General features: G+C 47.5%; 1 protein-coding gene across 1 annotated transcript in view; it reads right to left on the reverse strand.

Annotated features, from left to right (window-relative positions):
- Positions 1-11580, reverse strand: part of ATP6V0D1 (ATPase H+ transporting V0 subunit d1) — a 38638-nt gene extending 27058 nt beyond the window's left edge. The window contains exons 1-2 of the mRNA XM_074913439.1: positions 11385-11580; positions 16-187 (exon numbers count right to left, since the gene is read on the reverse strand). Coding sequence (XP_074769540.1) covers positions 16-187; positions 11385-11514 — 302 coding nt within the window. The 5' untranslated portion in view covers positions 11515-11580. The remainder of the gene's footprint in view (positions 1-15; positions 188-11384) is intronic.
- Positions 11581-12025: the final 445 nt, after the last annotated feature.

Below are 12025 nucleotides of genomic sequence, written 5' to 3' on the forward strand. Positions count from 1 at the left end.
ACAGTTGGTACTCACGTGATGAAGTCCAGAAAACTTGCTAGGGGCTCATATGCATGGTTCCTCATGTGACGAAACTCCACCACCATCTTCTCCTTCAGCTTGTCATCTATGACGGAAACGGTGAGCGGGGAGGCTTCATTGGCCAGGAAGTTCCCATAGTCTGTGCTTTGTAGGTGCAGTTTCAAGTCTGAAAAAGAAAGAATAATTCTACTTTACAGCGTTTGTGTTGGGTTTGGATTTTTTTTTTTTGAGCATAGCCAGGCAAGCTCAGCACTTCTTCCAAGAATCCTCTTCTCTGAAGATCACCTAGACAAAACCCATGTGTTAAGTCATACACTTGTGTTCAGTTTTATCATCAATCCAAACTCAGGAAAAGATTAGTGTTTCACCATACCAGCCTTGTGCCATCTTAAAAACTGTGACACTATCTGTGTAACTCAGCACACATATGCACCAGCTGTCCACTGTGCTTGATCAAGGTGGAAGGTTATCAGTCTTCTCGGAAGTATTTTCTAGAAATCTAGAAAAAAGCACAACAACTTAAGCACTTCCTCTAGCCAAAAGGGCTCTGGCTGCAGGCTTCTCTGAAGCAATCATGACCAAGAACCTATGTGCACCCACAAGCAAGTTTCCTCAGATACTAGTGATGTAGAGGCATCTGAAAAGCTTTCAAAGGCAAAAAGACACTAACAGCAACCTTGAAATTATAAAGCAGCTAGGTATTACACCATCAAGCCAGTTCAGCTAATTGCGTTGTTGAAGAGAGGTCAGGCATTAAGAGGCAGAGAGGGGCTAGTGAAGAAAGTGGCCATTTAAATCCATCTCGTATGGTAGGCAACCCCTGCCCAGGATGGAGGAACATGCTCAGAAGCCCTCCCCTCCTCCAGTTTCAAGCAGAGGAAACCTTTGTTTCCTCTGTTAACCTTGCTGCAGGTCAGGTGCCCAACCAAGCTGCAGTCCTGGCCAACAAGCAACCACAACTTGCTGAGCTCTGTCAAGATAAAACTCTATTTGAGCCAAAAGTATCTCTATGGAAAAACTGAATCCAGAGCTGAGGAATGTCATATAATCCTACTCCTCAAAGGTCTACTACTTGCACTGGTACATAATGTTCACCTCACTTCAGCTTCACCTCAGAAGGCCAGTTAGGCAAGCACCCCCCCAGGGATACAAGACCTTTATGGGGAAAGGAGTAGCTGGAGGAGTTTAGTCAAACCAGATGTGAACACACTATCCAGAGAAAACAAAAAAGACAGCATTTCTCCCTGGTTTCTCTGAAGCAGAAGCACTGAGGCAGCCCCTCCCTTCCACTGAACCGTATGAGCCCGCAGCATTACGGTATGAGCATCCACAGCACCAGGGTTAAAGCAAGGACTCAGTCTAGCTTGAGGAGGTTTATCTTTTGACATTAAACGCAGCTACAGGAACAAGCTGGAGAGCATCCTCCACATCGGGCTCCATACAGAGCTCGTACTGTACAGTGCGATACTCTCCTCAGCCCAAAGAATGGAGGGGTCAAACAGCTTTCAAGCTGACTTGAACTCTTCTGGGTATTACCAAGGGGTTCTAGCAAAGGTGGTTTTGACCCAGTACTTTTTATTTACAAAGATGTTACCACTGCTAAGTCTCTCAGAAAACAGATGTTGGTTATAGAGAACAGAAAAAAAGGCCAGAGATGTAAACAGCACCCAGGTTCTGTGATGTTTCTTGGTGATTTACAGGAGAGTTTGGCAGTATTTTTAATTTTAGTAAGGAATCCTGGATGCAGCAAAGAGAGCTATTTGCCCAACAACATGCATCATGGCTGAAACAAAGCAGAAACTACACCTAGATTTCTGTGCCCCAGACTACGCTGCAGCTAAACAGCTGTGTTTTATTCTACCAAAACATTAAGAACTTACGCTCACATTTTCGAGGTGGGAAAACATGGTCCAGATAATTCATGACAGTGGAGTTTTCAACATGACCCCTGTCAAACACCAGATTGTGCCAAAACTCAGAAAGCCCCTCACCTCTATGCAGCCTGTATAGGATTGTTACTAATAATTGCTTCCTAAACCCTGTAAAAAGCCCAGCTCACAGGCAGCACCCTGCATGCAGAGTTCTCACCCATCTATTTTGAAATTTCTGGGGTTTTTTAAAAGCTAAGACACAGTTAGAGGGGAAATCTACTGGAACTACATCTTAATGAGTTTCAGTTCCCTTGTCTGAAAGCTCTTGGATGATGAGCTTTGGAGTCTGAGTGGAAATTAAGTTCCACTGTCAGATCAGGGCTTTACTAGTTTGCTTTTAGAGGAGGCTGGAGAAAGCATGGAGAAAATTCAACAGTTACTCAATGAATATGAGAGAAATGGTCCTGCTTAGAGTATTGCATCCATAAAATCAGACTGCAAGGGAAGGCACAGGGGACTGCTACGCTCATGTACCTCCTACTTTCAGTTCTCTAATGGTACAGAGCTCTAATGAAAACTAAGCCTGCCCTAAGAGGCCTGTAATGTTATTTCACAGCTATACAGGACCTTGGAGAGGAAGCACCTATTGCATACCCTACCATGTCTTACTTCTGTAGGGAAGCTTCCAAAGCTTTCAGCTTGTTTTCCCAACTCCAACTCTGCTACAGCAAAACCATTGGTTCCTTTTGGTGTCATCATGACATGCAACTCCACACTTACTTTTGAGGCTGCAAGAAGTTGCCTTGCTATCAGGTCATTTGATAATAGAGACCCATTGACACAAAAAGTAGAGTTTGCTGGGCCATCCACTTCCAACAGGTCAGAGCTGCATCGCGTTTAGACCAGAGCCACACAAGCTGCACACTCAGCCTTCCAGTCTCACCCTCAACAGCTCTGAGTAAGCTCCCATGAGCTGCTTGGCCAGAGCATATTGTCCTGCTCGATGTGGGGGTTGCCCCCCCAATTCCACAGCACAAGAGCCAGCACAACACTATGTTGCAACTGGAATAAGGGCCATGTTTATATAACACTTGGAATTAATTTTTATGGGGAAGGCCAGCCACAAACTGCAGGAACTAAACTCTTCTGAATCTCTTAGCATCCAAGCAGACAGAACAGAACATATTTTCCAAAAACTGGACTGGATTTATAAACCTAGATTCAATGCATCCCACAGTGTACCAGTGCCTTACATGAGCCTGTCTTTCTTCAGCCAGTGAGCCAGTCACCAAGCCTCAGCCAAGGGGGTTTGGGAGTTTTTAAGAGGACTATTCACATGTCACGCTTCTCAGTTCAGAACAGACTAATCCCGTGGTTTCACAAGTCCCCTGCCAGAAGAGCTGTCCCAGTAGCACTGTGACTAGTAAGCAGACCCACTGCTGAGCAAACCCCAGGCTCTCCAGAAGTTCAAGTTCCTATTTCCTAACACAAGTGCAAACCAAACTGGAGTCTGCCTCCAGCAGTAACAGCAGCACCTCGCCAGGAGCAGCTGCCAGAGATCCCACACACTGCATGTCAAGGAGATGCTGGCTGCGTGTCTTCTGCCGTGCCTCTTCCCCAGCTGCCTGCTGAAAAGGAGAGTGCCCTGCACCTAGAGCCCAGCCACTCCGATGAGCTCCTCCAGATGCTGACTGACAGCAGCACACAGCCTCAATCCGTCGGCTGCTTTCAAGAGGTACGTTTGCCTGTTTTGGCATTTTTCCAAGCAGTTCACACACTTTAAGAAACAGACCGAGCCAGCATCTGGCAAGGGAGCACTTGAATTACCACAACACTTTTGTTCTCTTTCCTCCCCCGCAAAAGCTAGTAAATTATGGCCAGGTCTCAGTTCCCAGAAAGCTGCCTCGTGCAAGAACACAACAGCTTGTCAGAACGACAGCCTTTTTCTGCTGAGTACTCAAGTAGGGTAGCGCTCAAGAATACCATGACATGTACTTGCAGCCACCTTCTTTCAACTCTTGGATCAGGCCCTCTGGCTTCAGCGCAGCTGGCTGTACCTGAGGCATAAACACAACTGAAGCTCAATTCAACACACCACTGTGCAAACACCACACCTCGACATTTCAGATGACATTTTCTTGAGAGACTTTGGATCCACAGTAATACTACTATCCTCTCCTGCAAGTTAGCTTTGTCATAACAAGGAATCAAGCAATTACTCAGTCCTTCAGACATCTGTCAGTCAAGTCTGTCTGAATAGGGCTTATAGGACAGAGAGATCCACAGCCCCACCAGCTCATACTTCAACCTCTTCCTTCTTCAGCATCCTCCCATCATTACACTGCAGAACTCTGAATCAAGTTAAGGGCTCAAACACTTCCAAGCAAGGACCAATTTGTCTTCTCATGCACAGGCGTGGAATTGGCTTTCACAACTTCCAAGCTGAACTGATGTTTCCAAACAATTGTCTGCTGTAACCCCAGCATCTCACTCCAAAGTACCCAGGGCCATCACTGCATATATAAAAATTAAAATACCATTTCCCATCTCTCAGGCCTGAGGCAGTAAAGTAGCTGAGGGATTACGCAGCAGTCTGCAGATCAGCTACATTGCCCACATCTTCCACAATGCAGTCATTACCATTTGGCTTGTTGTTGCCTGTTTGGCCTGTTTATAGCCACCTCAGACACTCCTGAAGCTGATTCTCTGGAATCTCACTTGAGAAGCACCCAGAGACCCTTCATTCCCTGAATAGTTTAAGACCTTTTCTCTGGTTACACACCACCAGCAGTGCCATGTCACCTTGCCCCTGCTGTCAGGCAACAAATTCCTTTGCGCCACCACTGGACAAACAGAAGTGCTTTCTCTGGCCCTTTCTGCCCATCAGTGTCTCACACCTAGCTCTTCACCTCTGTGTTTAAGATGTTTTCAGCACCAAACTGCAGCCTGTGCTTCGAAGCCCAGCCCTTCCTGGGGTTGAACTCACCACCTGCAGAGCTTCCAACCCAGCACAGCCAGGTCTTGTTTCCTTAGGAGCCCATTAACCAGGCAGTCCTCTCCTGATCCTTCCAAAAGGCGAGGTAACCCCTCCTAATCTGCCTGCATCTCCAATAAATTCACCCCTACGTACCCTTTTTTGCCCTCTCTAAAAGGACACTGCACTAAGTCACAGCTGTAAACTCAGAGGTCCAGTACACTAACAGGACATCAGCCTGGCACCTGGTGCAGCAGCAGTTTAAGGGAGAGGCAACAAATCATTCAGAAGCTAAAAGAAACAGGGCAGAGAGTCTCACGTGGCAGGAGCTGACAGCAGAGAAAAAACAACAAGACAAAAGCACGGACAGGCTGCCGAGGGGTAATACTTGCCAGGAAACCCAGACACCATCCTCCTCTAACGAGGGGCAGGACCTAAACAAGGGCTGAAGCTGCACCAATGCTGAGAAGCTGATCTCAGCTGCTCCTTGAAGTTTCACTAGGAGAAGCTCTGAAGCAGGTCTCTGCCCGGTAACGGAGGCCAGAACAAACAGCAAAAAGCCTCTGCTGAACCCTGCAGGAAGCCAGAGACCACAGTGTTTATTTGCCACTATGATTTAGCAGGCTGTGGAAGTGACATCTTTCTTCCAATAAATAATGTTTTCCTTGAGTTCGTTTTAACAGGACAGCTAATTAACCAGCCACAGGCAGTGGTTACACTGGAGGATGCAGTACAAAGCCCCAAGATTAGCAGGACAGCCTTTCGGCTACTGCTCTGCTGCTGCATGAGCAGCCCGCACTCACGGGACAGGAATGGTCTATACCCTCTCCTCAGGTCTCACCGTTCCCATGTGCTCTGTCTCATCTGACAGATGTGTTTTGCTGATTAAGGTTACCAATTAAACTCAGACGCAAGAGTGAAAAGAGTAAGCATATTTTACTGGAAATAACTAACATAACAGAATAATATAGAAAGCATACAGTAAGAAAAGACAGACTAGTGCACTTAAATAGGAAAATACAGGGTAATGCATCAAATCATTACCACCAGAGAGAGAGGGAACAGTGATTAAGAAAGATCCATCCCCACTTGCACCCGTTCCCATCACCCAGACCCGCAGGCGCTGGGCAGCCCTGGTTACAGCGAGGGTTTGGAGAGCCCGTCCCGGCGAGTGGGAAATCCTGCACGGTGCCTCCACCCACAGCTGAGGCATCCAAAGTCACTGCAAGAGGGTCCAGCCTTATATACCAAAAATCAGCAAGCCAGAATAGCTGGCACCTTTGTTTTGAGCAGAAATATCTGGTTTCAATCTCACATTAGATTCCCCCAGAGCCTGGACAGGGCTCAGGAAAGAAGCTATGGGAGTTTCTCTGCTTATCTAATTGGATTACGTGCAAGGTCTCATCAGACCACAGTGGCAGACGACTGTCTCCATGACCCTGTTATTTTATCCACACACAAAGAAAGATAAATATACAATCAAGATAGCTATATCTTCCATACATATTTCACTAATGATTACATACTGAGTTAGTTAGCAGCATTGGCTCAGGGCCTGTTGCTCAGGCTTCAATACTTCCACTTTTTACATCAGAATAGGTGGTTTGTTATAACTTAGTACAATACCCACTAGCACAATGGTTATCAGTTATAAAATATACAGGATTCACCTATAGGTCAACTCTGGCTTGGGCCTGTTGTCCAAGCCTTAGCACTTCAAGACAAGCTCTTGAGATAGGGCCAGGCCTCCTGCACAGTCCCAGCAAGCAAGGGTCAGCTTTTCACAAAGGGCTCCTAGATATCAGGACACAGACAGCATTGTTATTGTGCTTTCGAAAGGTCCCTACCACATTATGGCTTGGCTTCTACACCCACAAAATTCAGGGTTCAGACTGAACCATTCTCAGAGTTCAGGATGGATCCAAGCACAGCCACATTTCAGGACCATCAAGTGGCCTCTCCCTGCTTGGCTGTACAGCAAAGGAGGACAGGAAAGGATTGATCCTGTTCCCCTGACACCCAGGAGAACACCATGAACTCCACGATGGACCGAGGGGGCAAAGGCACTCTTGGAGGTAGTCTGTAGCTCTAGTAGCAATGCAACTTCTCTACACAAGAGAGGACACACTGCCCATGCAGTTAAGCTGAAAGAAAAAACAGCTCCAGCCTTCTGGGGCCCAAATTCCAAGATCACAGTGATAAAATGGAAGGAAGAAGAGTAGCACAGCCTCTCCCACTCTTCTCTCAGCAAAAGGAGATGTGGCAGACATTCAGTATGTAACACCCTAAAGCAAAGGCAGCCTCCTGGGGGAGAGGAAAGATCCTTGGGACTATGAAAACAAAAGCACACCCCTCACTCAGCAGAAGCATAGCACACAGAGGACATGCTCCCCAACATCCATTTGTGGGAGGCAAGAGCCCACAGCTCTGCTCAGGCAGGCCTTTGCTTCAGTGCATCTAGCTATCCTGCAGTTAGACAATGGGAAGACAGACACACTTCACTCCACAGCAGCTCAGTACTTTTCCATATATTTCATCACCTCTCCTCTGCGTGGAGAAAGAGGGAAGAGGAGAGAGGGGAAGAAGTGGATGTCTTTACATTGAAGAGACATTTAGACTGCAAGCCTTTGGCAATCCACTCCCAAGCTGACCAAAAGCACTTCTAGGCAGTGAGCACTATGCAGAGCAACCCTGGAAATACTCTTCAAGACTCAAAAACCAACCAACCTGTCCAGTCTTGGTTTATTCCCCACTATCCAGCCCTCTATCAAGACTTTAGCACTTACTATGTATTGCTACAGATGCACTGGAGAGGAAACAGGGCTCCAGCAGGTGTGAGGATATGTCCAGGCAGACCACTGTGCCCTCCAGCTGGCGTGGAGCCAGGCTGTCTAGGACAAGTGTGACCTACTTGCTTCAATCTCTCCAATTTCACTGTTGGTTCGCATGCATCCTAGACCAAACTGAGGAAATGAGAGAGAACTGCAGTCTTGGAAATCCTTTCTTTCTAACTGAATCACATTTATTTTCTTCTCCTAGCCATCCTTTGCCTCTCAGATACATCTCTGCAGCTCAGGTGGTTACTCTGTTCTTCCCCAAGCTGATGTGACACGACACCACTACCTTGGAGTCATGAAGAGTGAAAACCCAAAAGTTTTCACAGGAAATGTGCATAGCAGACTGATAAATTGCAGGCCGAGATGCACAAATAAAACATGACCCCTGGAGGTGCATGAGACTAGTTCACACACAGCTTAAGCCTCAGACAGGACAGATCCCATCCCTCCATGTGCACACCACTGTTTCCATAACACACACAAGTTCCCAGCTGAGCCAACAGAAGCACAAGCACCCCAGAGAAATGGTGGTGGTGGAAACATGCAGCAAAGGCCCACACTAAGCAGCTTGAGCCAACTACCTGCCACTTCTCAGATGGCCATTTCACAGCCTCCTTACCCAGCTAGGTAACACATGCTGTTGCTGGATTTCAGCACATCAATCACCTTTGTAACACTGGCAGGTCAGAAAGAAAAGTGTCTCCTACACTGTCACTTTGGAAGCAAGAGGAATATTAGCAATAGGAGGCTCGTGAACACTGACTTAAAGGTAAAGAAATTGCTGTTTCTAGAGAAGATGCTTTTGTGCACTTCCCAGGCTCCATATACATTTTGCAGACCAACAGTAAAGTCAGTCAATAACCTACATTCCAATTCCAGAGTGAACTCTGCCTCTTAAAAGCAACACTGCTGTCCAACTGCATCAACAGCTTTTTATTCTCCAGAGATGACAGGCTACTTCAGCTTTCAGGAGCTGGAGACAGCTCACCATCCTTTTGACACTACAAATCTGGGTGACTCATAAGTTTGGTTATCCAAGACAGATTTGACACAAGAACAAATCCATGCTTACGCCACTGAAGCAAAGGAAAGCGGCTCCAAGTCCTTCACTGACACCTTGTGTCAGAAGCAGGAATTGGCTCCAGCAGAGAGGGCCAATCAAGTTGTTCCAAGCCATATCCAGCACAGGTGTACAGCACACAAGGCTCTCTGGCTGAGAAACAAAGTGCCAGGACTTTTGGAGCCGAAAGAAGGGATTAAACATATTATTGCAGAGGGTTTCAAGAGAAAGCTTAAGAGAAAACAGCTCTCACACCCTCCCCTCAATCCTTATCATGTTTCTTGAACCTTCTTAATGCCAGCTCAGGAGCCTGTCTGACCACAGTGAGCCTGTTTGTCTCTCTGTTTCTAACTCATCAAGAAGCAAGAGCTTGAATCAGCTTACTCTGTGATCAGATAGGCAGAAACAACAGAGGATCATGCAGAAAAGCATGATTTCCTCCTTCCAGCAGCACTCAGCTGTCAGCCCAAGTCCTGAAGCAGAAGAGTCAATTCCTTTGTGCTTCCAGACCGATCCAAGCACACAAGAGGGAGCAACATTTCAGACCTGGAAGCACAACATCCTCCAAGCAACATCAATACCAGTGACAAGCCAGATATCCAATGCCCAGGGCCAGCCCCAGACCAGCCTTCGTCCTTCAGGATTTCTCCATGGCCAAGGTGATCACTTGCTCCAAGACTGGGACTACCTGCAGAGCCAGACTCAACACAAGAGACAGCAGCAGAGTCAAAACAGAAACAGTAGAGAAGCACATACGAGTATTTTATGCCCAGGTACTTATTTTGGCTGCTAATAAGCTAGCCACTGCCTGGATTTAGTGCAGAGAAGCATCTCAGAGAGAAAGAATGCAAGTTAAAAGCCTGTAGAGCACAGAAAACAGGTATCAAAATGGAAAAATCAGAACCAAAGGGACAGAGGAAAGAAACGGTCTGACCACAGATGTATATAAGTGATCAAGAGCAACATGCCTTTGAAGGAAAATCCCTCTAGGAGAACACACTAGAGATGAACACAGAAAGCCAAGTGGAGGAGGAATGAGATTGGCAGTGAACTTGGAACAGCCTTCAGGCTCTGAAGGAAGCTTGACAAGGAGCACAGCAGCAGCTGCCACCACAGAGCTGTCAGGGACAGGACAGTAACAATACCAAGACAAACATATGGGAACTCCAAACCAACACATGCCAAATACAGCAAACACTGCTCCAAGGGGGAGCTAAGTTTATGCAACTTGGTTCAGAAGGCAAGGAAAGGAGAAAAAGAGATGTTGTAATTATAAAAAGACTCCAAAGAGGAAGTTATCTGCAGGGAAGGTGATAAAGTGATAGTTTAGGGCACGCTGAGACTTCTGACTAGAAAGAGAGCAGGAATACCTCCCACTGCCCTCTCTGAGGCCTTGGGCTCCACAGTAAGAATGACAAAGAGCTGAAAAAAAGTCTAGCTGAAAAGCGGCTTCTATCTTAAGTAAAAATACCCTGGGTATTTTTTAAGGTAGAGAACAAGGCACGCCACAGCACTCTGTTCCCATTCTGTTGTTTAACATTTGAGTTAGCAGCTCCCTGTAACTTGCATCCAGGGTTCAGCTGGCCAAGGATCCCTCTAGATAATAATTTCAATTGCTCAGCAACAATCATCAAGAGAAAGCTGATGTTTAACTGGTATTTTTAGAAGAAAGACTGATCCAATAATTATAGTCCCATTGATCAAAACATCTGACATCTCTGGATGTTTCTAGCCTATTTCAATAGAGACCTGGTTTTGATCTTAGTGATTTGTGATCCAGGTTCTGGACACCAACGAGTGAAAACCATTAAGCAGGTCACAGATACAGAGAAATACTTCAGCACTGACTAATTAACATGATAAGCTGACCACAGGTGATGTGTAACAGTAAAACTTTCACAGCTCTCCAGGTTTGTACACACTGATCTAGAAAAAAAGATGATGGCTGCAAGTCAGAATTAACCTCAAAAGAGAACTCAAGATTACAGGTGAAAGGTGATTCACCAGTGAACTTATTAAGACCTGCACTGGATTTTTTTCCACTAGCAATCCTTCAATAACAGCAGGTACTTTCCTAGGCAATCTGGTCTCCTTGAAAACTGATCATGGGTATCAGAGATTAAGATAGATTACCCTAATAATCTTATATCTGGCTTTAAAAAGGTTTCCTGTACTGCCTGACATTTAGGAAGCAAAACCACAAAAACAAGACTCATCAGCAAAGCCTGACAAACCTGCCAGGCTCCCAACAACTGCAGAACATGTACCAGAGCTATACAGCCACCTCAAGAAAGCACTGTGAGCTCAAGCTTCCTCAAATCATCGTATCAGCTGTTGCAATCACACGGCCGGCTGACCGGGACACTGAGTCAGCTGAGCTCGAAGCGAGCAGCCGAGGCGGGGTGGGGAGGACCAAGAGCCTGTTCAGCCAAGCAGCGAAGAGGGAACAACGCCTCAGAAACGCCGCTGTCGGCTCTTTTTCCCACTACCACGCAGCCCCTCGCCTTCCCACCAGACCTCCACCCTCGCATCAGCCGAGCTTCCCCCCCAGCCCACCGGCCGGGCCTTTCCCCTCAGTATCGGGGGTCCTCCGAGCGCCTCAGAGCCCCACTGCCACTCACCCTCCAGGCTCTCACACTGCACCAGGTTCACGTAGTCACCTTGCCGGAGCACCCCCGCCTTAAAACCACGCACCAAACCTTCCAGGTACCCGTTATCCACGTTGAAATACAGCTCGGGGAAAGACGACATGGCGGCGAGCGACGAGACGGGAGCGCTACCCCCGGCGCCTCACGTGACCCTGCGCTCACGTGACGCGCGTGCGTGCGTGTTCCCGCCCCCTTCCCGGCAGGCTGTGCGAGTGGCGGGAAGTCCCTGAGGAGATGGCGGGTGGGGGCGGGATGGCGGCGGGACCGCCGGCTCCGCCGGCTGCCTGTCCCCGCACTCCCCTGTGAGGTTTTCTCCCTCCCCAAGGAGCAAGGTTGAAGCCCTCCCTCAACCCTGTCTTCACCCAGCACTAGGCCTCAGCTTCGCCTCCAGCACCGATCTGTGGGTTTTTCAGGCTTTTCACAGACGCCTTTTTCCCCCTGAATGCACCTTAATGGTGGAGGAGGTGATGGTGCATGTCCAGACTGCGGGTGGCACCTTGGTTGCTGATTCTTTGGGCTTGACAGCTTGCAGGGTCCCTGGATGTTAAGCACCCTGGGTCACTACGAGAAGAACACAAGTGAAGCTCCCAGTGCAACTGGAATGTCACCTCCTG

This window comes from Athene noctua, chromosome 9 (genome assembly GCF_965140245.1).
Source record: "Athene noctua chromosome 9, bAthNoc1.hap1.1, whole genome shotgun sequence".
Lineage (NCBI taxonomy): Eukaryota > Metazoa > Chordata > Aves > Strigiformes > Strigidae > Athene > Athene noctua.